The sequence below is a fragment of the Nicotiana tomentosiformis genome, chromosome 2, assembly GCF_000390325.3.
Source record: "Nicotiana tomentosiformis chromosome 2, ASM39032v3, whole genome shotgun sequence".
NCBI classification, from domain to species: Eukaryota; Viridiplantae; Streptophyta; class Magnoliopsida; order Solanales; family Solanaceae; genus Nicotiana; species Nicotiana tomentosiformis.
In genome coordinates this window covers 96899792-96925894 of record NC_090813.1, presented here as the reverse complement: position 1 = coordinate 96925894, position 26103 = coordinate 96899792, and the positions used below count along the sequence as shown (strand labels likewise).

General features: G+C 35.2%; 3 protein-coding genes across 5 annotated transcripts; all 3 read right to left on the bottom strand.

Annotated features, from left to right (window-relative positions):
- Positions 1 to 1109: 1109 nt before the first annotated feature.
- Positions 1110 to 5274, bottom strand: LOC104108006 (serine/threonine-protein kinase D6PK-like). 2 transcript variants are annotated; one of them, XM_009616962.4, is made up of 4 exons: positions 4835 to 5274; positions 4593 to 4711; positions 2978 to 4122; positions 1110 to 2104 (listed from the first exon to the last, which is right to left on the bottom strand). In XM_009616962.4, exons 3-4 carry the CDS (start codon positions 4099 to 4101, stop codon positions 1261 to 1263), a joined length of 1968 nt encoding a protein of 655 aa, XP_009615257.1. In that variant the 5' UTR covers positions 4102 to 4122; positions 4593 to 4711; positions 4835 to 5274; the 3' UTR covers positions 1110 to 1260. The 2 variants fall into 2 exon arrangements, with proteins under 2 accessions (XP_009615257.1, XP_009615256.1); XM_009616961.4 differs by lacking the exon at positions 4593 to 4711.
- A 7112-nt stretch (positions 5275 to 12386) lies between these two features.
- On the bottom strand, positions 12387 to 16507 carry LOC104108004 (uncharacterized). 2 transcript variants are annotated; one of them, XM_009616959.4, is made up of 3 exons: positions 16304 to 16507; positions 16055 to 16189; positions 12387 to 12670 (listed from the first exon to the last, which is right to left on the bottom strand). In XM_009616959.4, exons 1-3 carry the CDS (start codon positions 16337 to 16339, stop codon positions 12491 to 12493), a joined length of 351 nt encoding a protein of 116 aa, XP_009615254.1. In that variant the 5' UTR covers positions 16340 to 16507; the 3' UTR covers positions 12387 to 12490. The 2 variants fall into 2 exon arrangements, with proteins under 2 accessions (XP_009615254.1, XP_009615255.1); XM_009616960.4 differs by having other exon boundaries at positions 16055 to 16177; positions 16304 to 16474.
- Positions 16508 to 17347: 840 nt separating this feature from the next.
- LOC104108003 (uncharacterized) lies at positions 17348 to 20918 on the bottom strand. The gene is made up of 6 exons (XM_009616958.4): positions 20609 to 20918; positions 19631 to 19671; positions 19373 to 19536; positions 19116 to 19218; positions 18850 to 19019; positions 17348 to 18169 (listed from the first exon to the last, which is right to left on the bottom strand). The coding sequence occupies exons 1-6, from the start codon at positions 20752 to 20754 to the stop codon at positions 17666 to 17668; spliced, it is 1128 nt and encodes a 375-aa protein (XP_009615253.1). The 5' UTR covers positions 20755 to 20918; the 3' UTR covers positions 17348 to 17665.
- Positions 20919 to 26103: the final 5185 nt, after the last annotated feature.

Below are 26103 nucleotides of genomic sequence, written 5' to 3'. Positions count from 1 at the left end.
AAGATAAATTTAACAATACCTTTTACAATTTCAATAAAAGAAAGTTACGCTGCAAAGATCTCATATATTTTACTTTTAAAACTTTTATATAAAAAAATAAAGATCTCTTGGAAAATGTGACAAAACTAAAATATGTAATTGATCATAAATCAATTGACCATAGGGAAAAAATTATAATGCTAATATAAGGTAAAAATAAATTTTCCTGTTTATTTATAAATTTTTGAATCCCCTTAACATAAGAAAATTACAGATTCAAATTCATGAATTTTTGCGGCCGTGATTGTCGAAAGTAATGGTGGGATAGCTCCTTGTTATGGTAGGATCGCTTCGTATTTTTGTCTAGTCTCATTTTACATACAACTGAATAAACCATTCATCATTCTTTATTCTACTAGATTGTGTTTCTTTTTTATTCAAAGTATTTGTTTGTTGTCCTTTTTCATATTTAGAGCAAAGTGTTCTTTTCTTTAAGGTATTTGTGCATGTTATTATGCCTGACCAGTCATTTCCTTTGGAACAAAATCCATTTAAGTTTTGTTAGATTTGACCAAAAGTTTCTTTATTTGTATGCTTAATGGGCTATATTTGTTCAGTATTGAACAATTAAGACAAATGGTCAATAAAAAAGGGAGACTAAAATTGCCACTTCTCCTGATGGGCACTTGCAGTAGTCTTGCTCCTAGCTGATTCGCTGAAAGATATACAATAATTACCCAAGATTTTTCACAGTTTTGCCAATTTAAACAATTATTTACCGTCCCTTTCATCGACAGGTTCATTGTTGTGACACTCTAGGCGAATCCTACATAAAGAAACACGGGAGAGATGTTGGGTTTACTCTAGTAACACTTTTTAAAGCCGTGCGGGCCTAAACCCAAAGCGGACAATAGTACTAGTGGACTAGACTATTACAATTATACATCATCTATTGGTTCTTCAGTAGTAAACTTTGAAACATCACATCCAGTAATGCCTAGTTTTATAGCCACATTATTTTTCACATCAAGGCCTACTTCATTAATATTAACAACATACTTAACCTTGGACATAAAGCAGTTGTTCCAAGTTGTATAAGTTCGAATTCTGAAAAATTGTGCAAGGAAAAATGGCCTTCAACATCCAATTTGCATTTGCATTTCAACAGAGTCTGCACTTTACATTTGCATAATCAAATGAACACAAAAACAGGTGTTTCTTCAACGTGGCTGGCTCTTCGTATCAGTGCAACGGGACATTGCTGCCAAGGAAAAGAATTACTCAGAAGAAATCAATCTCGAAATAATTACCTGAAGGTTTCACATCAACACCTGCCACCTTTCCTGCTGGTGGTGTTCGGGGCATATCATATGTCATGCACGGTCTGGGTACGTCTGGAGGACTAGCACATCGTATGAGTGCCCAGTTTACGTTCTGAAAGAAAGGATGTTGTTTTATTTCAGTTGCCCCGCGCCTGTATGCAAGGCGATGCTGTGGCTCCTTCACAAGTAAACCTCTTATCAAATCCCTTGCAGCAAAACTAACAGTAGGTGTTTCAGGAAATCTCAAGGGCTGACCAACAACGTTAAACAACGTCGCCCTGTTGCCTGCTCCCTTGAACGGAGTTTGTCCAAACAAGAGTTCGTAGAGAAAGATCCCGAATGTCCACCAATCTACAGCACTACCATGTCCTTCACCTTTAATAATTTCTGGTGCCAGGTACTCATGTGTCCCCACGAAAGACATAGATCGAGCACTCGTTGGTTCAGCAAGGAGTTCTGGAAGAGGGTGGTTCACTTGGTTGTATATTTCAGTCTTTGGTTTGGACTTCTTTTCTTTCTTGGGCTTGCTTAGGAAACGCGGTGTAAAACATGAAGGTTGGATACATGCAGGCTGTACGACACAAGATGACTGGATACAGTATGATGAGCTCTTGGACTCTAAGCTTGAATTTGAGGATCTAACTAAAGTTGGGCTAACAGCACACCTCAAGGAGAGGTCAAAATCAGAAAGCATTATATGACCATCTTCTCGTACCAAAACGTTCTCTGGTTTAAGGTCTCTGTAAATGATTCCAAGCATGTGCAGGTACTCTAGTGCAAGAAGAACTTCAGCCACATAAAACCTATACTCCAAAAGAGAAGTTAACAGTAAAAATCATAACTAAACTGAAATCTAATTCCAACCTATCATTACTATTTGAACCATAAGTGAAGGTGTAATATCACTGATCGCAGCGGATGCAATGTCTGTGAATATTGTGCATGCTACGCAACCAAAAAGCATATCATGGTACTATTTATAATTGTTAAAGACGAGAAATCTCAATCTTTCATCTGAATGAACTTATCTTTGGTTAAGTGAAACTACTCAGTTATAATCAACTATCTCAGCACCAAAATGAAATTGTAATACCTTAAAGCAGTCAGTTTCCTTTTCAAACCAAGTGAAACCAAAAAAAGGAGAAATGCAACAGGAAAAGAATGAAGATATATGAACATGCAACAGAAAAGAATGAAGTGAGCATTGCAGGAAGGGTCTGAGCTCAATGTTGAGAAAAAATAAGAATAGGAGTGAGATGCAACATATTTAAGTGAAAATACATTAAGGCAAACAAATATATATGGTCTAGAATACAACAGGAAGAAGCATAGTCAACAGTAAATTTCATTTCCTATAGAGCTGAGAAAACTATCAGAAGAAAGATATTTTTGAGGGCCTTACTTCTCTTTTTGAAGGATCTCCCTTATGTAATAGATCAAAAGTACTTCCATTTCAACCAAATTTTAGGACACTTAAAGCGTAATAGTGATAGCAGGTTTTTCGAAAGAATACTTATGTCAACCTTGCCAATAGCATAACAGATGGTAACATATTGGTTTATCCAGGAAACAACATTAAATGTTCTTTTATCATTAAAATTGCAGCAATAGTTGGAGATCTTGAACACAGAACAAGGAAGTGAATAAGATACGAAAAACACATATAAAACACTGACCTGGCAGCATGCTCGGGAAAAAATTTCCCTGGCTGTTTTTGTCTAAGTGCATGTAAATCCCCCCCAGGGCAGAATTCCATAACCAAGCAGGAAAATTTATCTGTTTCAAAGTGTGAATACAGTGTTGGTAGAAATGGATGATCCAAAGACTGTAGTATCTCTCTTTCAGTCTGAGCTCTCACAAGTTTCTTGCGACTTTCTAGAGCTGCCTTGTCCATCACTTTCATTGCAAAGAAACTTGTTGTTCCGATCAACTCTGCTAGAAAAACACTTCCTATATCACCACATCCCAATCTCTTCAAAAGTCTGAAGTGGTTAAAGCCCAACGTTCCCTCACGGGTTCTAATGGCTTGAATTGCATCCCACCTTGTATCATTTGCCTTATGCGGTTTATATGTTGCGCTATTGAGACTACTAGAGCTGCTTTCTTCACTTACGTCACTACCCGTGCTGCCTCTGTTGAAGCTTGTCTTTCTGCTCTCAACGAAATCGCATGAGTTACTAACATCACCACTTTCACCAGACTTGTCCACAGTGCTGCTAACACATTCACTCACTTCTGTGTTTGAGAAACTTTGTCTGGCTTCTTTGTACTGTGTAGCGGAATAAAAGCTGTTCTGAGGACTAGGACAAAAGCTGATTCCTGATTGAGATGGCAACTGGATCTTTAAAGTATCACCAGCTCCTTTGTCAGCAGCTTTTGAAGTACTATCCTTGGAACCATGATGTAAATCCTTGACTAAAAACTGCTCTCCGGAACAACCTTCTGCTAATTGATTGATAGTATCTTCTGTTACCCGAATTTCCCTTTTCCCTTCATTTGATTCAAAATGGTGTCTCGTCGATTCAGAGGCATTGTCCGTTTGTATATGATCACCGGATGTTTTATAAGAATGCTTTGAACTAGTCACTGATCCATTTGGAGTACATGTTGTGTTGGAGCTAAGTTCCTTAGCTATTGGATATGATGTAGATGACTCTTTGTATCTGGAATCGGATTGTTTCATTGATGGAGGATGAGGAGGAGGACTTATCTGGGAGGCCAAAGGTGTATTGTACTCAACAGCAGTGAAAGAATTGTGACCATTTGGCAAGGAGCTGATTCCATCAACAAGTGACTCCATTGCGTTCTTTCGTATTAGACACTGCCATTACACAATTAAAATTGAAGAAATTTAGCTACCAATGTCATTTTAACTCAATTTTACTACTACCATTCAAATAAGAGTTGATGTCATGATCACATAATGCAGCAAAAAGTCCATGAAAAAATTGAGGAAGTAGCTAGCCTTTAGCTTACAAGATTCGGCCGAGCCTGGTAGCTTGGGTCCAAATCATGTATTTGTCTTAAGAAATCCATTAAAAAAGTACAAACTATTAATTTTGAACACGTTAACTTAAAAAGACTAGATTCCCAAATCCATAAGTTTCAAACCACAACTCACTCTCCGGCGGAGCCATGAATTCTAACAAGAGGGTTGAAAAAAAAATGTTAGACACCACTTGTGATTCAAACATAGAATCTAAAGCAAGTGTGGCCCACATTTTACAGCTATACTAGAAGTTTCACAAGGAGAATCAATAATTTACGTAATACATAGAAATTTACTTTTACCTATATACACAATATAATATTCAGGCGAAGTAGATTCAATTGAACCCCTTCACACTATGTAGCTCAGCCTCTGAGTCAGTGATTACATTTCAACTATCCGATCATATGAAATCAGTTCACTACAAGAAAAGGAATTGCAAGATTCAGGGGAAAAAAGAAAACTTTAGAACTTGTTGCATGAGTCTAAAACAGCACAGAGAAAGAATGAAAGAAAGACGAGAGTCAGAGGTTCTTGATTTCACCTGATTAGAAAATGCAGAAGAATGAATGATCTGTCATAATTATTGACGAAAAGCCAACTAAAGAAACTCGCTCAAAAAGAGTAACAGCTTTGCTTCGGGAACTGCTTTTTCTTTGTATTGTTTTCTGAGTCCCTTTTTCAGATCTGATCGAAACAACAAAGAGTGATGAGATAGTAATTGTAATAATTTCGGCTAAAAGATTAAAAAAAATTGGATAATGGGCTGGAATAGTAATTATTTTGGGAGAAAAAGAGAGTCAGTGAATCAAAACGAAGCTCCCAACAAGCAAACAAAAGGCAAATGAAACAGAGCAAAGCTTAAAAGCCTTTTGCTAAGTAAATTTCTCTCTCTCTCTCTCTCTCTGTTTCTGTTTCACTCTGTTTTCTCCTTCATCTTCACCTTTTCTTGTTTCTGTAAACGCTTATATCGTAATCCTATACAAATACTTCTTTCTTTTTTCGTAAAATACGAAAAGACAAAAACAAATACTATTACTGTAACTTTCGGCACAGAGTGTGGAAGAGAGGACTGAAAATATAATTTATTTATTATTATTACTGCTGACTTTTTTACCGAGAGCCACAGGTGGTTTACCGCTGAATGATTCAGTGACTGTTACAAAGGGAACAAAAAAAGAAGTCTGAATTTCATGCATCATTTTCTTTTCATTAATTTCACTGAAAATGGTTAAAATTGTTTTTGAACTATCGAAAATAACTTTTATTTTTGGTACCAAATTTGTCCTCGTCGTCTAAAAATTAGACCATTATTGCCTTGAAAACTAACGGCTGCCACATCATTTTTTGGACATATTTAAATATTACGGAAAAGGATCAAAATTGTCTTCAAACTATCGAAAATAGCTCAATTATATCCTCCGTTTGTGTTTGGTACCAAATATGTCCTTGATGTCTAAAAATTAGACCAGTACTGCCCTAAAAACTAACGGCCGTCACATGAACTCATGTGAACAACAAAAGTCTATCTCCAACAGACGGTTCTCCATCTTGATAAAAAAACCCACGGATAAAATTTCTTTCTCCATTTTCATTCGTTGACTCATCTAAGTGTTGCTCCTTCCAAATAATTAAAGTTACACCAATCTTATTATGAGAAATTTAGTTGGACTATTCTTAAGATTCACAAATCTGTAAAAAAAAAAAAAAATCAATATACTATACAAGAAATAAAATACCAACTTTTATCACTTAAAATCAGAAATTTTATCACAAAAATGGTGAAGAACAACAAAAATCGCATATTACAGTACACCCACGACTCGCTATCCAAGCTCATAGCTCAAAAAAGTCACAAATTAGTTGCAGAGATATATCTTTTTAAAACAACTCTCATAAAAAACTCGAAAACCATTAGAATGAGATCATCCTCTAAAATGCTATACCCTTCCACTTCCGGCTTTCATCAACAGAAAAGAAAAGAAGATCGGCCGCAAATAAGGCCTAGACCAAAAACCTCATAAAAAGATATACTTTTTAGACACCACCTAATCTTCCCTCCTCACTGGCCTAGCTAGCATGCCACCTGAAGTGCTTCACTGCGCCTTCACGGGAAATGCAGCAACCCCTCGCAGAAAATGGATTTTTGCGGTGTGGAGAAGGTTTTTTTTGTCATGTTGTACTGACATATCAACATGATTATAATATTTAAATAGGTCCAAAAGCCGATGTGAAAGTCGTTAGATTTTAGGGCAAGGGCATATTTGGTACCAAACACAAATGTAGGATATAATAGAGCTATTTTCGATAGTTTGAAGGCAATTTTGACCCTTTTCCGTAATATTTAAGTATGTCCAAAAGTTTATGTGACAGCCGTTAGTTTTTAGGGTAATAATGGTCCAATTTTAGATGGCGAGGATAAATTTGGTACAAAAAATAAATAAAGGGTATATTTGAGCTATTTTCGATAGTTCGAGGACAATTTTGACCTTTTTCCTTTAATTTCATGCAAGTGGGAAAGCAGATTTTCAGATGGTTATTTAAGATGTTTCGGTTTTTAAAATTTAAAATTTAAAATTTGAAATAAGAAATTTCAGTTTCAAATGATGGGATATTAAATGAACGAGAAAGGAATAATGTACAAACATAAATATCATTAAAGAAAGGGTAAGAAAATTCTGGTGAATGAAGCAACTATTTCTCAAAATTGAAACTATGTAATATTCAATGCTATGGAAGGCGTAACAATTTCTCTCTCAATTAGAGGTGTCCGGGTTCGAGCTTGGGAATAAAAAGAAAATATTATATGGAGCGTTTTTTTTTTTAATGAGTTTGTATAGTGTAAATTCAAATTATCCGAGACTCTAATACGAGTACCGATTACTGAATGAAAAAAAAAGAGTAACAAATTTCATTTGAAAGAAACTTCTCTTCTAAGATATCAATGCACCGTCAACCCTCTTTATAATAACCTCGTTTGTTCCGAAATTTTTTGACTTTTATAGTGAATGACTATTCAAATTTAAAATCTCAAAAGATATGCGTATTTCACTAGTTAAATATTGAAGAAAGCTAATATATTATTAATAAATTCATAACTAAATGATAAAGATTTAAACTCTAAGGCACACATCTAAAGCTACTTAGAAAAATAAATTCTTTCAATATTAATGGAAGAACTTTGTAATTGTAGCTTGTTTCGTAGATTCCATTCTCTTACTAGCCATATAACGCTTGCATTGACGAAGATTCGTATTCAAATTTCAACAAAAAGATATCCAATAACTTTCACTTGAAGATAATCTAAGAGCTTAACAGTTAAATCTTCTATCTAAATATTTTTTTGGCATTTGTCCAATGAAAAAGATATCATGTGTAAATCTTATGTCTTCGCAAAATAGAAACTTGGTGCAATGAAAAAGATTGTGTGCATATGTTTAGAATTATTATTAGTAACTTTAAAGATTCTATATGGATGTTATATAGGGGTAATTTTATAAAGAGCGTTCTGCTATAAATATGGATATTGTTGTTATAGGTAAAAAGTTATTATAGAGAGGCCAAATATAACTTAAAAAATTAATTTCGAAAAAAATTTAATTTTTTTAATGAATAATTGTTATATACGAGTCAAGTCATGTTTGTCATGTGATGCTCAAGGTCAAAATAATTCAAAGGAAGCTACTTGGTTGTGCATATGCTCAAGCGACGAATGACGTGTGGAATGAAGCTAAGATTGATTGGTTTTTTTTTAAATACTTTTCAACTTTAATTATTATCTTCCTTTCTCATGTTAATTTGAAGTTTCGGTATATTTCAAGGAATACTTTTATTAGTGTGATGGTTGCTACTAGGAATGGCAAACATACGGATCAGGTCAAATATGAGACGGGTCAAAAACTGATAATAAAAAAAAAATTAATAAATTATTCGATCCGACCCATATTTAATACGGATAAAAAATAGGTTAACCGATTGATAATATGGGTAACCATATTATCCATGGTTTCATGAATATGATCACTTTTGGGAGAATTCTTAGTCTTCCAAACCTGAGAAACCCCTAATTTGAGGTTTTATAAATATAAAAATTAAACTCATTAGTTATCCATTGGTTATCCATTTTCTAAAAGGATAATATGGTTCTTATCTATATTTGATCCGTTTTTAAAAAGTTAATTATCCAACCTATTTTTTAGTGGATAATATGGGTGGTTAACTATTTTCTTTTAACCATTTTGTCACCCCTAATTGCTACAATTGATAAGATTGGAAGGTCCAAATTACAGTATAGAAATTGTGATAATCAAACGGCGCAAATAGCTCGTACATTCACTAACATTAGTTGCTAAAGATGGCAAAACAAAGAGAAAAAGTATACACAATCACCTATTAAGCGAGAACCAAAATTCAAGTTTAATCTGACGGCACACATCATTTTTACGTTTACTAACATTAGTTGCTAAAGATGGCAAAACAAAGAGATAAACTATACACAATTACCTATTATGTGAGAATTAAAATTCAAGTTTAATTGACGGCGCAAATAGCTTTTAGGTTTACTACCATTAGTTGCTACTCTATTACGTGAGAATTGAAATTCAAGTTTAATTTGAGGCAGTATTTTAAAAGGCGTGGGCGTAAGGCGAGACGTTTTACATATGTCTCAGCGAAGCGTAAGCCCCGAAGCACGGGGCGTAAGCCCCATAAATATTTAATTTTTAATATTTTATAAAAAAAATATAATTACAGTAACTATTTATAAACAGTTAAAATTGCGTAAGAATTGAAGAAAACTATAAATATGTAAAATTTTATATATATATATATATATAGACGTGTTCCATCTCCACAGAAAACTAATCAAAATAATTTATTATACGCTACTTAGAAGCACAACTAACTCGAGTCGAAAAAAATAAAGTTTTCTACATGGATGGCAAAAAGGATAATTAACTTGTAATTTGAATTTTGAACTTGCTGTTATGAAAGAGAATGTAGTTCTCTTTGTATTTGTTAAAAAAAATTGAATATTCATTGCTTTTGGGAGATATTAGCAGAATAGCGGACAAGATAAATAATTGGGAAAGACCATGAATTAGGCTTCAATCAATAAAAAAGTCCTTGACTTTTAAATTTAATACATTTCAGTTTCTTTTTAATACTTTTGAGTAATTACCAAACTCACTTTTGAGAATTTGGGTATATTATAAAGGACTTATTCAATAAATTTTGTTTTAATTTGAAAAAGTCTATGGGGCTTACGCATCACTAAAAAAACGCGCCTCAACGCACGCCCCGAATTGTTGGGCGTACGTCTCTTGAGACTTTCGCCCCACACCTTAGCCTCGGGGCGTTTTTGGTGCGCCTCGCCCTAGGGCTCTCCCCGAAAACGCCTTTTAAAACACTAATCTGAGGGCACAAATTTTTTATGTTAACTAATATTACTTGCAAAAGATGGCAAAATAAAAGTAGAGAGTTCTTATCTCCAAACGTTCATTCGCTAATATTAGGAATTCAAATCCCACCCAATACACACAAAAGAAAAAACTGAAAAGCAAAATGTTACTTGTACATTTTGTCAAGACTCAATATTCGGTATTTTCCATCGGAATAATCTTTCCAAAAATTGGTTGAAATAGCTTTGGGATTAATTAGCTCGTTATAATTTACTTATCTTTGACATTCGACATTCTTGCCTTGTCATCTAATTACAACAACAACAATAACAATCCAATATAATCCAACTGGTGAGGTCTGAGGAGTGTAGTGTGTACACATTAAACCTACCCTGGGGTAGAGAGGCTGTTTTCGATAGACTCTCGGCTCCCTTCCTCCAAAAACTCTCCACCTTGCTCTTGAGGTGACTCGAACTCACAACTTCTTGGTTGGAAGTGGAGGGTGCTCACTACTAGAGCAACCCACTTAAGCTAAAAAAATAACTTCATAGTATTTGAAAACTTTTTTTTGAGGGGTTAAATATTTGGTCTTCGACCAACAACTGAAAACTCAATGCCTAAGCAAGGTAACATTTCACATGAAGATAAAGGAATTTATCTCTTTTAATTTATTAGTCCTCCTCTTGATTGGTAAATTGGGAAAGATCTAAGTTAAGGGAAAAGTTAAAATTTAACATATACTAATACTAATACGAATGGTACGTTATAAAACTCCACTTATTTTGTCCTAATTTAGTAGAGTAATAATAAAAGTAAGTAAATCACATGATGAGAAGTACCAAAGTTGAATACAAATTAAACATGCATAACTACAATTACGGGACAGGGAAAGGAGTTTCACATGCACGCACGTGAACCGGAACCATAGCATGTGGACCGCCTGTCGTGTTCCTTTGATTTATAAAAAAGATAAACCATTAAACTAATGATGAATAAACTACTTCCACAAAAAGAAAAATATTGTCCAGATAAATTATTCCTATTTAGAAATTCATTATATAACAGCAGGGGTCAATGGCAATGCATGATCCTTTACTTGAGGAATAATCACTACAATTCTACAAAGTCTTCTGATCCAGAAAATCTCAAGACTGCATAATTGTTTTTCTTTCTCTTTTTTTTGTTTTTCCTCTTTAAGCTACACTAATAAGGGGTTTAGGGTTCAGGATTCATGTGGGTAAAATGAGCAAAATTTGGGTCGATTATTCAACCAAACTCCGCCAAACTAGCACTGTATCAGATAGCGCTCACCTATTAAGATTTGAAAAAAGAAGAATAAATTACCTAGTTTTTTTTGTTTCTGTTAAATTGTAAATCTTTATCTCTCATGATTTAGCTTAATTCATTGATCTTTAGTGTATGCATTAAGTAACAATGTAATTACGAAATAGTAATAGGTCTCATCGCACGATAACCACCAGATTGAAATCTTACATCCGTCAAAATTTTCGATGATTTTGAATCATATTAGCACACAACTAACAGAAATGTGATGGAAGTTTTGGAATCTCTTCACTCTTAATTTAAGGTAAGGTCGTAAATTCGAACTCTGATAAATGAAGAAAGTTTCGGTAAGGGTATATATTATCTTCTTTAGTAGATCATTCCGGTGTGAATTCAAATTCGAATTCTGATGAATGAAAAAGCTTTCAGTAGGAAACATTTTACCCTCTTTAGTGAACTCACTTAATGTGAATATAAGTTAATCTGATCACTGAAATTAGGACCAATGATTAAACAAACAAAATCTGCACGTAGATCCTTGGATTTTTTGGACCTCAAAGATATACTAATAGTTTTAATGAAGTATGGAGGTCACGAGGGATGATTACATGCAACCTAAACCTCCCATTCCCACCAGAACAGTTTTCTTGGACAAGTATGTTATATGTAAACTAAAAATTCGTGGCTGAAAATCCAAAAGCAGTCACTCAATAGGCTAATGAGAAGATATGGGTCACGAACCATAAGTTCTCGGGTTCAAATTTTAACACAGGCAAAAAATTAAGTGATTTTTTCACATTTATTTAAGTCTTGACGAATAAAATTTTCATGTACCTGTGCTACTGGAAAGTAACAGATACACCGAGAATAAATTGGACCGGACACTACGATTATTGCTCACAGGAGAAAAGCCAGGTTCATATAAAATAGTAGTAGTATTTGCTTGAATACATGGTGTCCTAACACGTGGTAGAAAAGATAGTGAGACAGTGGTTGCTATCTTGGGGACCCCTGTCTGCAATCAACTATACATGCTTTATGCTTATACCAATCATCACTGTCATTGTAATAAGAGAGTTCATTCCCTGCCTGCTATCATTGAAAAGTTTCTATTACCATAAAAAAAATATAGGAATGCCTTAGCAATTCCCTTATTTTTATGGAATTTTCTCCTCCCTGGTAACGTTCATCCTTTTTTTGTACTTGATAACAGTAGTGTTCCAGTCAATTTGTACGTTTGACTATTTTACTGTATACCTGCTACTTCTTATCAAAATAGGTACCCTGATAACTCTGCCGCCAAGACCTAGGCAGATTAATCTCCAATTGTGGCATTCTCCTTTCATCCCACAAGGCTCTCAAAAATGCGATACGGTTTGATATTAAGGAACTGATGTACGATTGAGGTATATATCAGCAAAATATTGAACAAGTTCTTTTGACACAGGCAATTCAACTGAGTTGTATTTCATAATGTATACATAAAAATGAAGGGGAAAAAATAATCTAAATCATAGTCAAGATTGTTCTAGCAAATTTTCTAAGTACAAATTTAAGATGTATCTTCCAGTAGACAACACATCAAGCCTCTTCTCGCAAGGCTCGTATTTCCCTTTTCGAAGCTGATAACGATGAGTCACAGCTGAAATGGTGTAAGCTCGGCCTTCAATGGTTACACTCTCTCCGCACTGCAAGTTCTGTCATTGAAAATGAACTTTCTATTAGACCAGACACCATCAAACACTATACCCCAATTGCAAGGCATTGTTAGATGTCTTTCAATTCCAAAATCTTATGTAGGCCCTATGCATATACCAGTTCAATGAATTAGTGAAGCATTATTGGAAACATGACAGAAAGGTCACATGTCTTTTGTTTGACATGAATGTTGATATAGGAAAGGCATCTGTTGCAGTGTGTATGGCTCGCTTAGTTTCACGTCAAGCCAACATCTGACTGTTACATTGGAACAAGAACAGCACGACGTATATGACTAGTTCTAAGCCTTAATTTAACTGCCAATAAAGTGTGTAACAACACCATGAATAATAGAGTAGTGGTTGCATGAACGGGTAAATCACTTCTTATTGACTTGTATTTTCTGACACATGGCCTATGCTTCTACATTCATCTCCCAGTGAACCAGAAAAAGAGAGAACAAACAAAATCCACTGCTAATCCAGATCGTGAAATTAAATGCACAAAGAGTTTGATGACGGTATAATCAGCCAATTTAAAAATCAGATTCGTTCTTCACTATTAGGTTTTACGGCGAATCATTGAACCCCATTTCTTAATTTCTTCCTGTCTCCAAGAGCAAACAAGTACAACCAATGAGATGATCACCAAGGAACTATAACACAAATGATAATAGAGGGTTGTATATCTTTGATATGGGACCTCAGAGATCAAAATTTGCTTCTTGTGACAGGAATACAGGGTTCCTATTAATGTCATATGTCTTTGTCTTACTCACCACTCACACAATGCACCGGACCTCGTCTTTGATGTGCAGCAAAGAAAGAAGAATACATGGTCCCCCTAAGGGGCGTTCAACCTTTCCAAATTTGAACCTCCCTTCCCAATAGGACTGGCATCAGCCATTGGGGGATGATATTTTAAATGTTGACAGCATCACTTTTATTCTGAGACTTGATTCAGGGAATGAGAATGATTCTTCGGATACATACCTATCACAATACAGTACCCGATGACTGGCTCGGCTCGAAAGACCAGGTAAGACCCAAAAGCCACTTGTTAGAAGGCCTAACTCTTGAGAATCATTTAATGTTTTAGTTCTAGAAATTTCAATCCGCCAATGTCCCAGATGAATAAAGAGAACAGATAATAGAATAAACGAAGCCTCAGTCATCACATCCAAAATAGAAAAATTCATCAACTTGTAACACCTTGAAGCAAAGTAAAAACCGCTTAGACAACTGCACTAATGAAGGCACAATGACCCCAGAACTAGAGGCTAGCATATACTCTGATCTAGAGTTTAAAGCAAAGACTTGTTAGATAAGGGTCCTTAAACCCAGAGGCAGCGAAATATTACCTCTTCAACAACAAAGGAGAATCACTTATATACAGGCCATGTATGACACACCAATTTATAAGTCATTTTCTTCTCTTTTGAATAATTAAGGCAACTTGGCCTTAGCTTGTGCCTAGATGGGCAATTCTCCCCTGAATGCCACTAGGGGAAACGCTCTACATAATCAGAAATACTAACTTAAACCTAAGTCATTAATTCTTCAAATGTCCTCCCAATGCTGCTTCACCACAAATTTTACACTTTCCTATAAGAGGAAAGCTATACTTCTCTGCTTAAGAGCTTGCACTAGTTTTTATTTCCCTTCAGAACTGTAATCTACCTGCATCACTGCGCGCGTTAATATCCACAATGGTACCAACTCTAGGCCACAACTCATTCAAGTGCACTACAATATACTGCTTTCTCTGTTTTCTGCCTCTGTTATGCTGTGTTCTTTTTCAAATTGCAATCCTTGCAAAAGAAAGTTAGGGATTAGAAGGTCAACTGCATTGAGGGAAGGAAGCTTTCCATATATCTTCTATAATATCATTGTTGTATCCCCAAAATTGACCAATTTACTTCTTGAAGAATCAAACAGATTTTTCTTTGAACACAATTTTCCCAAATAAACAGCTAACATCATCTCAAATTTAGGGAAGTATTGGCATCTGCAGTTTACATATAATTTTTTCTCTGGAAATTGCAAAAATCATGTTGAAAATGAGACCAAAACTTGGTTAGTTTGACCATTGTGAACTGAATTAGGTCAAGATTTAGGTGAAGGGAACCGTGAATGATTGACATGAATACCTAACTGTGAACTGAATCAGGTCAAATTCTAGGGGAAGGAAATCATAAACGATTGGCATGAATACCATATAGTTGTTGAGTGCTTTATGAATATAATCTCAGCATTTCACGCGAAGGCATAAAGCTCCAAGTTATCCACAATCTAAACAAGAATTCTCAAAAAATATTTATACATAAGTCTAGTATCAGACTTCAACTAAGTTATATTCACCTTCATCAATAAATAACAGAGAACTGCAGCTTTGGACACATTTATACAGGTCCAACATATGTGAAGGCATCTTACTCTAACAGACCCCTCGTTAAACCATTTCTTATCAATGGACCAGCGTCTATTTTCAAGAAGGAAAGTAGTGAGAGACAATATCACAGGAATCTGTCTGTGCATCTTCAAAAATCTGCCCTTTGTTTCCTTTATTCCTTTTTTATGTCATGCAGGGAAATTCACCCACTGCTCGGAATTCAGCAAGATCCTACATTTTTACTTGAAAATTTTTCCTCTTAGTTTTGGTTCTTGGTAAGCAAAACTACGAGCATTGCTAGTATTTTGTACAGACTAGTAACCAACAGTGTTATAAGCCTAGTGGTCCAATCATTAGAGATGATGCCTTTAAGATATGATACCAAAGAAATTCAATATTGTATCATATAAGCTCACGTGCTATGAGGCACAACTACAGTCCTAGACTAAACCAACCAAATCCAGTTGAGGCACATATAGGCAATAGCACAACAAACATTGCTCTTTGTACAGTACAAAAATTTGGAAAGAAATTAACCCGAATAGAGCGGAAAGAACATAGAGAATTCATGTAGCTGATCCTAACTGGTTTGGAGTTGAGGCATAGTTAATACCCACATGAACATAAAAGGAACGTGAAATTAACCCTAAAATCTGACCAGATGAATACCACAAAACAAATGAAGACATTCAACATAAGCCAATCAGCCTAAGTATGCTGAACTCTATAGAGAATGAAATGGCAACCACTATATTGAACACAAAAAAATATAAAACCAAATGAATTACTCTTCACAATTCTAATTCAGATGGCAGGTATTTCAAAGTAAAGAAAGCTCCTTTCAAAGTAAGATGACATTTGGCCTCTTAAGGAGCATTAGCATATAAACATAATAAGCATAACATCAATCAATCAACTACGTTTTCTACCACATTAGCATTATATCAACAAAAAGAAAAAGAAAAAATTGGTTTTGAGAAAATGATGCTTACAGATGGAAAACAGCGTATGCCAAGGTTCTTGGGAGGCGGAGAAATTTCAATGACTTTATAAGGCTGGGGATTTTGACTCTTATCTTTCTCTTTCTTTCTGCAGTAAACTCCGTGCAACTGTGACTGCAAATTTTCCTAGCATAATCAAAACCCAGCGGCACAACACACACAAAAAAAAAAAATAATAAATAAATAAATAAATAAATAAATAAAACAGAGGAGATGACAGAATTTATATAAAGATCGTACCTTTAGGAATGGGTTAGTGTTAGATACCATTGCCATTTCTTATCACTTTCTTCCTGCCACCTGCCTGTTTCTTTTCCTCTTTGTCTCCTGAAAAGAAGAAAAAAAAGGCCCTGATCGAAAGTGTTGATTTTTATTTGGGTATGTGCTGTTTCTCAAGTCTATGGTAATTCCAACTAAATTTCCACCTAAATGTTTATTTGTAAAAATATTCGAGTTATAAAGTATATACTAACACTAATACAATTTAACCATTTATAATATGCTATTGAATTATTTGATGGTGTTAAAAATCCATATTCTAACATAACTTAAACTCTTCATGAAATAATTTTCAATACTTACAAAAAATTTCAACTAAGATCATATTTGGTGCACAAATGGTTTTAAAATGGTTATTTGTTTAAATCGACTATGTCCAGTTTTCATAATTACCTATATTTTGACCCAAAACGAAGAAAAATGAGAACTAGTAGCAACTATTTTAACTATTGATAAGGTTAAAAAAGATCCACATTAATCTGTGAATTTGTTTTTGTTTTTTATGCGAGTCATTAGCACCTTTCATTCCAAGTTTGTGTTACAATTGTGTGGCTACAGGTTTACTGCCTTCTTGTTTTATCCTTTGACACGTCTACTCTTCATTTGTGTCCCCTGGTCCACAGACTTAATAGTAGAAAGATTTTGTTATCGCAATTTAATGATAGACAACATGACATCAAGCCAAAAATTTGTGTGTCTGAATTTATCACGCTAGTTTTTCAAAAGAACGATATATATTTCTCCTATAATATTAATAATTATAAAGTATATCAGATTATCTGCTACAATAGATTACCTTATCACTTATAAGTATTTAAAATAAATCCTCAACAATTTTTTCTCCAAGAAGTACAAACAATAAGAAAAACACGAGAAGCTTGGAATGTAAACTCATGATTGGCTAATTTTGACATTGTCCCTACAATCCATCAAAGCATAATATAACTTGTCTAACCAGCAAATTTCGAACCAGAATAAAAACAAATACAAGGAAAGAGGCAGAAATTTGACGAAACGAAAACTAACTTTTGCATAGATGCTATAGAACCTATGCTATGGAATTTCAACACTTAAGGGTTGTAGATAGCTGATGATGGTTACATAATGTTCCTTGATAAACCAATCGATATCAAAGGAAAAGAAATTATAAATAGAGCTAAGTAGATCAAGTGATGAACAGAACTTAAGATTTATCATTTTAAAAATTGAAAAGACAAGTTTTAGCTCTCAAACAACTGCCTGATTGTATATATCTTTGGCCATGAGCTTAAAATCACCAAGCCAAAGACAAATTCAGCTTTGCTCCTTTCAACATTTCGTTCTCTATCTCCCATACGGGTGATATCTGCCGGAACCAGCACCACCATAGCTTCCCCTACTTCCATACACTGAACCTCCAGTACCGTCTCCTCCATAACCACCGCCAAGACCAGCACCATATCCACCGCTACCGGCAGCATATCCTCCATAACCTTCACTAGGTCCCCCATAGCCACCACCAACATCATAACCTCTACCAAAAGCTCCATCATAACGGCTAGAATACCCAAAAGAAGCCTCCTCCCTAAAGCCTCCATAGGCACCACTGCCACCATATGCTCCATATCCACCCATTGCCGCTCCACTATATCCACCAAATGCACTGGATCTACCACCATAGGGGCCACCGGACCTATAAGGACCACCAGCACCAAAGCCAGAGTCTCCATATCCACCATAAGCATCTGAAAATCCACCACCAAATGAAGCTCTCGGATGACCTTGGCGCTTGGATGGGGCTGGCAGTGGTGCATTAGGTCTCTTCGGCTCAGCCTTCTTGATTTCCACCTATTAGCCAAATTAAAAAAAGGATAGCAAACTGTGAGGTTAAGCAAGCTTCAAAAGGCCATTGAAAATAGCCTTGTGATCATGCAACAGATGAACGTAAATTACTATGAGCGGAATCATCTTAAATAGTAATGATATTCAATCCAATCACAGCAACTCAAGTATCATCACTAAAAAAAATAAACTTGTACGGGAAATACAAGAGCACTTCTCAACTTCTTGAACCTCAGTCCAATTGAGGCAACTTGAGCATTATCACTCGATGATAAGTTTGACAGAAGATACAAAGGTATGTGGCACAATGAACATAGGCATAATATACAGTAAAATACATAAACACTCGGTTTCGGAAAGACGGAAACTATATGACCTCCCAATATTTTGTCAAGCTGTAGAACTAACGAAGCACGGTAAATTCTGTTTCTCTATTCATTCATTCTTTTCAAGAAAAGAGAAGAAAGATCATAAGCCCAATATCCCATTCAATTTAAGGACATTTGCCAGAAGGCCCAGAACATAAATAAAAAACATAACAAGAATATATATTCAAGAGTGCAACATTGGCAACAAAACCGTGTCCGAAGAAGATAAAGAGAAATGCTTGATATTTTAAAAGTTTACCGAAACAATCTAGAAAAAAGTATCAAATCCTAATTAAAGCACACTATGGCTATACTGACCTGGGTTCCAGCAAAATCAAGTCTGTTTCCATTAGCCAAGATATCCTCAACAGATTTTTCTGCGTCAAAAGTAATGAATCCAAAGCCACGAGAACGACCAGTAGAATGGTCACGCATAATCTGGTGCTCGTTCACCTCTCCAAACTTTAAAAAGAAGTCTTTGAACTCATCTGAAATATAAAATGCAACTAATACCTCAAAGACTTGTTTCAGAAGAATCCAACTAGTAAAGAAAGGGAATAAGTCTCTAGCTACAGAAAGATAACCTTCACTAACTGTTGTTGGGATGCCGCCCACAAAAATCTTCTTCGTCTTGAAATCTTTTGAGCTGGAACCTCCTCCTCTAGGTATAGTTCGCTTGATTTCCACCTGACACATATCAGAATATCAGCATGAGGTCCCAATTTTTCCATCCGAAAGAAAATAAAAGGCAAACGAAAGTGAAAACTAGTAACTATAAGAACAAAAATGTACTAAAACACTGGAGATTCACATGAACATTATCACAAAAATGTAACCTTACTTGCTTTCCATTTATAACGTGGTCTTCCTCAATGACTCTATCCACCACTGAAGGGTCAGCATAAGTCACAAAACCAAACCCGCGCGGCTGCCCTGTTCGCCTGTCCTTCATAATCACAGAATCAATAATCTCACCATATTTACCAAAGTGCTTGACAAATTGAGCTGCAGATATATGTGCAATATTAGAGGCATGAAAGAGAGTTAAAGAAAATTAGTTTAGCAGGAGAGCAAAACATAGGATGAAAAAGCAACAAACCTGAAGTAGTCTCTCTAGCCAAGCCCCCAATAAATATCTTTCTGCATGGCCACCAAATCACTTGATTAATACAATAATCACATGAGCAAATTGATTAATAAGATAACATTCAACCAAAACAGTGATGCCAAACGACTAAGTAATTACTATGTGAGAAGGCACAACAGACAGCCGCTAAGTTGAAATTTTGTCCAATAATAATCAGAATAAAAGAAAATCTAAAAGACTACACTGAAACTCTTGCTGAAAGTAAATTACAGTGTTGATAAAGATAAAAGCGTAGACAAGCAGCAGAGAATTAAAAAGATAACTTTCAGACAAAACAATTAGTTAGGCCAAACCAACAACTAAGTAACGCCTACAAGAACAACCCCGTATAGAAAAAAAAACAATGCAGAAAAGATTGCTGCTAAGTTAAAATATTATCCAATACAAAGCAGAACAGAAGAAAACCTAAAAGATGTATACACAACTCTCTCTGGCAGTAAATTACAGTGTTGTCAAAGTTGAAAAGTGTACACAAGCAGCAGAGTGTAAACGAAGAAAATAAGTATACATGCAATGCAATAAAGAAAACAACACAAACAACTATGCAGACATATAATTGAAAAAATAAATTAAATTAAGCAAAATATAGGTAGTAAACACCATGTCAATCAAATTCAAAACCCATCTCAAATATATGTTTCATACGCAAAATGAAATTATTAATACATCACTTTACCAACTATATTCTCTGTTCTCTGCCCGCCCTTTTCAGATTAAGGCACGCAAAGTTCCCAGCTTCAGGAATTAATCGTGTCGCATTTAACAACAGAGGTAAATTCAACTGTGTAACTACATAACTAGAGGTCAGTCCTAATACCAAGCTAAAAAATTCAGCATGGTTTTGGATAAAAGGAAAATGTAACAGAATAACACAATCTAACGATATTCACACACACACATAGAGGGGAAAGGAGAAAGCAGTAAAAATACCCAGGACTAGCACCATCTCCAGTATGAGGTTGAGAGGCGCCGACGTCGTCGTTTTGATGGTCAGGAGTTGTTCTTAGGTCATTTGTTTCTTCTTCCTCCAACTTAATATTAACACCATTTACAGTAGTCCCATTCTGTTCGTCCATTAAGAACACTGGAGATGCTTTGAAAGAAAGTTAGTTCGTTCAAAGAATTAGTTCTGATCTAGTTACAGAACGTTGTCGGCGCCGCGCCCTTATATGCCTAAACCCTAGAAAGTTTTATGGGGAACGTCGGATTTAACCATCTGCTCTAATAAGTCACATTTTACAAAGCGAGACTTATAACACTCTACTAGTGCGATTTATAAAACGTATTCCAGTATTGCGATTTATAAAACGCATTCCAGTATTGCGATTTATGTTATGATATGACTAGCATACGGCTTATAAATCGGACGCATGGGTTATAATATTTAAATTGTACTGTAGATATTAATGAGTGGTGGGTCATTTAAGAATGAGATACATGTGGTATTTTCAATTGCATTATATCATAGAAGTTTACCATTGGTTTATACATAGTAAACAGAAATTAAAAATATGAGACTACAGTTATTTCAGTTTCTTATGTGTTTTTACCCCCCCCCCCCCCCTTCCACCCCGAAAGTAGCAACTCTAGCCTACTCAATTATTATTATTGATTTTTTTATTACTTCGCTACTTTGTTCGACATTATATTTTTATTATATCTTTTTTCATTATGCTTTATTTTATAATGAGTGGAGAAACTTCAAGAAAAAACAAAAAAAATGAAGTTTTCAATCTTGATCCGGGGTGATGAAATTTTGAATTACGGAGAAGTGGAATCTAATTTCATTTCATTAAAAAGGTGAGGTTTTATTGAGAACCTCCACAACATGGCTTAATTTTAATCTCGAAAAATTAGTTTAAGAAAATAATGTATTTGTTTGCCTGGATTAGTTCACTACGACATTAAAAAATAAGCTAATATAATGAACGTTCATTTGATCTATAATGTTGATCAATTATTGCAATATTTGAAGTAATATTACCAAAATTAACTGAAAATTTAAATATTAACACATTCCACACCAATTTATCTGTCTATCTATCTATATCTATATCTATATTATATTATATTAAAAGCATGAATGGACTTACCAAAATGTCGTTCGCCTTTTTTACCCTTTAAAAATAGAGTTCAAACTAGATAAATTAGTAATTTAATGTGTTCCCTAATATTTAGGACTTCAAAATCTACTAAATTTTATTTATTAAGTTTTTTCTTATTTTAATTACTTTGTAAAAATTTATAGTATTTGGAATTTTTTTTTTTTTTTTTTTTTTTTTGGGGAATTAAGCCATTTTATTGCCAAGTAAAACTATTTACAGTAAGGCAAATCGAAAAAAACTGAAGTTGGACATCCCCAACTTCCTATACAACTGACATCTTTCGAGCCCCATTCCATTATACAACCTACATCTCATCTCTAAAGCTACTTCAGCTACTTATGGATAGAAATTAAGTTTCTGCAACTGATTTTCTATCTTCTTGCACCATTGGCCTCTACCATGGATGTCTTGTATGATCAGCCTCCATAGAGTCTCAGTGTTCCTTTCTTTACTCTGAAAAATCCTTTGATTTCTCGCTTGGCATAGGTAATAGATGCATCCACTCAATGCCATTTTGTATAATCCCGCTCTAGCATCTTTCCCATTTGCATATTTGATGGCCCATGTTATCTTCATTTTATCATGTAGTGTAGCGAACCTACTTGTCGTTTTAATAATTAATGCCCCGTTCAGTGACTTAAGGTCTTGAGTAGCTTCGCAATATGTATTATGACCCGCAGGTGTGGTCGAGTTTGATTTTCGGAAGATTCGGAATTTAATTAAAAGAATAATTCTTATTTAGAAGATTAAATGGAAAGAGTTGACCGGAGAGTTGACTTTTGAGCAAACGACCTCGGAATAAAATTTTGATGATGGCAATAGTTTCGTATGATGATTTCGGACTTAGGCGTATGTTCGGATTTGGATTTGGAAGTCCGTCGGATAATTCGACGCATTTTGGCGAAAGTTGGAAAATAGAAGATTTTTGAAAAGTCCGACAGAAGGTTGAATTTTTGATAACGAGGTCGGATTTCGATTCCGGAAATTTGAATAACTCCATTACATCATTTATGACTTGTGTGCAAAATTTGAAGTCATTCCGGATTGATTTGATAAGTTTCGACGTAAAATATAAAAGTTGGAAGATTTGAAAACTCATAATTTGATTCGATTAGCAATTCATAATTTCGGCATTGTTTGGCATGGTTTGAAGCCTCGACTAAGTTCATATTATATTTTACGACATGTTGGTATATTTGGTTAAAGTCCCGAGGGATTCGGGTGAATTTCGGACGGTTAACGAATCGATTTTGGACAACTAGAGCGGCTGGAATTTTGGTCATTTTCTGGTATAATCGCTTCTGCGGAAGCTTGACCGCAGAAGCGAGGTGCTTCTCGCAGAAGCGATGGACATCAACCTGGGCAGGGCTGGACGTTAAGCGCAGGATCGAAACATTGGTGCGCACATGCGATGTCGCAGGTGCTAGTGTTGTAGCGCATAAGCGAACGGGAAGCGCAAAAGCGCGTACTTGGCCGCACCTGCGGTTCTCGCAGAAGCGGCATTTTTGCCCGCATGTGCGAAACTGGACAGAAACATTTAAGGACCAAAATGGTCATTTTGCCATTTTCGTTTGGGATTTTGGAGCTCGATTTTTGGGCGATTTTGGAGGAGTTCTTCACGACTTTGACTTAGGTAAGTGTTCTATATTCCAAAGTCTTCACGTTTAATTCGGATTTTAATGGAAGAAATCAAGATTTTTGCAAAGATTTCCAAAAACGAAAATTTAAGATTTGGAGGTCGAGTTGTTATCGGAATTTGATAAAATTGGTATGGTTGAACTCGTATCGGAATGGGTATTCGAATTTCATGAAAATTATGTCGGGTTCCGAGAGGCGGGCCCCGCGTTGACTTTTGTTGACCTTTTAGAATAAATTTTTAAGTCGACGTTTTATTATCCGAAATTATTTTTGATGAATTTTAATGAAGTTATACAATTAATTTGGATAGATTTGAGCTGTCCGGAGGTCAATTCAAGCAAGAAGGCAATTTTAAAATACCGGCATAACTTCAAAAAGGTAAGTATCTTGCCTAACATTGAGTGAGGTAGATTCCCCTTAGGCATTGAATCGTATGTGCAATTTGTGTAATTGAAAACCATGTACGCAAGGTGACGAGTACGTACTTGGTTTATATGTGCAAATTATATTAGTTAAAATCCTTAGACGCCCTTGTGTATTAAATTAAAAATTATTGGCACTTATTAAATCCTTTAATTGTCTTGCCTAAATCTCTATTTTGTTGGATTTGTTTTTATAGGATGATTTGGTGTGATTGCCACCTTGATTTTTATGTGAAATATTATTTTGTTGAGTTGTCCACTCCTGGATATATTTGTTAAGATTTTGTGCACATTATGGTCGAGCCATGGGCTCCTTATTGTGAAAAATAATGTATTGTTGAATTTTTTGGCGAGTTGTAATATTTGAGCACTTGATGTGCAATCTGTGATATGTTGTAATATTTGAGCACTTGAGATGCAATTTATGAGATGTGATACTGGCACGTTATATTGTTGGGAAGTTTTGTTCAGGTGTTTGCACGAGGTTTCTGCCGTGCTATTATTACTATTGATTTATGCACATGCGGCGTGACAAGGTGGGATATATATATATATATATATATATATATATATATGAATTTTGCGCATGCGGCGAGACAAGATGGGAATATTATTATGCGCGTGTGGCGAGACAAGGCGGGCATTTATTTTATTATTGCACATGTGGCGAGACAAGGTGGGCTATGTCGGGAATTGAATTGTGATGACTTGTGATAGCCTGGGGGCATTGTTGTTGTTGCATATTTACTTTGGGACTACGAGGCGGTACCTCGGGAGATCCCCATGTCTTGCATATTTACTTTTGGGACTACGAGGCGGTATCTCGGGAGATCTCCCTGTCTTGCATATTTACTTTTGGGACTACGAGGCGGTAGGAGTTCCCCTATTGATCATTTACTTTTGGGACTACGAGACGGTATCTCGGGAGTGCCTTTTTGTTGACATCTCTGTATGGTTGCACTTGTCTTTGGTTATTTTGTATTTTCGTGATAGGTCAATCCTTGTGATCTGCCGTGATGTATTATTTGATTTTACTATGTGTTTGTATTCTTTGTTGTATTGTATTGGCTTGGGCTTTTTAGTACGAGATTCTGAAGATTTATATTCCAGATTTTTACCGATTTTCGATGACTGAGTTGTTTTAAATAAAAAAAGTTACTATTATGTTTTGAATTAATAAGTTTTACATCCGAAGCAATAGATTATCTGATGATTTATTTAAATTGAAATGTCATTTTTTTTTACTCAAACTATTTCTAAAATAAACTCATTTATTTGTTGAATTCTTACTTGGTTTAAAAAAATAACCTTACTTTATTGAAAATAAATTAGTCGTGCGATCTTATTGTCACGACCCAAAATTCGACTAGTTGTGATGGCACCTAACCCAACCCGCTAGGTAAGCCAACTAATAACTATCCAATTTTAATAATATTAATAAGACAATTAAACAAAAGGAATTATCTGAATCATATACAATCCTCAAGAACTGGTAGTACAAATCATGAGCTTCTATGAATAGAGTTTTCAAAGCATAAATGAAATAAATACATGGTCTATTTGAATAGTACATAAACAGAGTTTTACAGATCTAAAGCTACCACGAACAAGAGGTAGCTACAGCCGGGACGTAGGTACATCTTCAAATCCAACTCCCCTCGAACACAGCAATATCAGCAGCTAACGTCTGCACGCAAGGTGCAGAAGTGTAGCGTGAATACAACCGACCCCATGTATTCAATAAGTAACAAACATAACCTTAGGTTGAAAGTAGTGACGAGCTAACAGAAAGGTTGGGTCCGACACCAATATTCCACAACAATTCATAACAACATAGTACACGTAACAAAAGAGTATCTCAAAAATAAAATACTCAGTCCGTTCACAGTTCCAGAAAAATAGGAATTTCTTTTCAAGTATCTCAGTGAAAATCCAAATCTTTTATCGAAAAAGCCAAAATACGAGTAAGTTTGAAAACTGTGATCTTTTCCAAAACTCCTTTCAACAAATAGTAAGATGTTTCATTTTCAGATAGCATGAGGAAAATACTTCTCTATTTCTACATGTCAAGATACAGGTAAAATCATAAATGTCCCCAAAATCGGGTAGCAGAAGAAAATGGACCTCTATGCAAGTATCTCAAGTACGCATGTCAAATGCAATGCATCTCAATGATGAGCTCATGTACTCACACTCTCAGAGTACTCAATCTCACTGTCTCACATTCTCTCTCACTATGGTCAGCACACTCAATCACTCA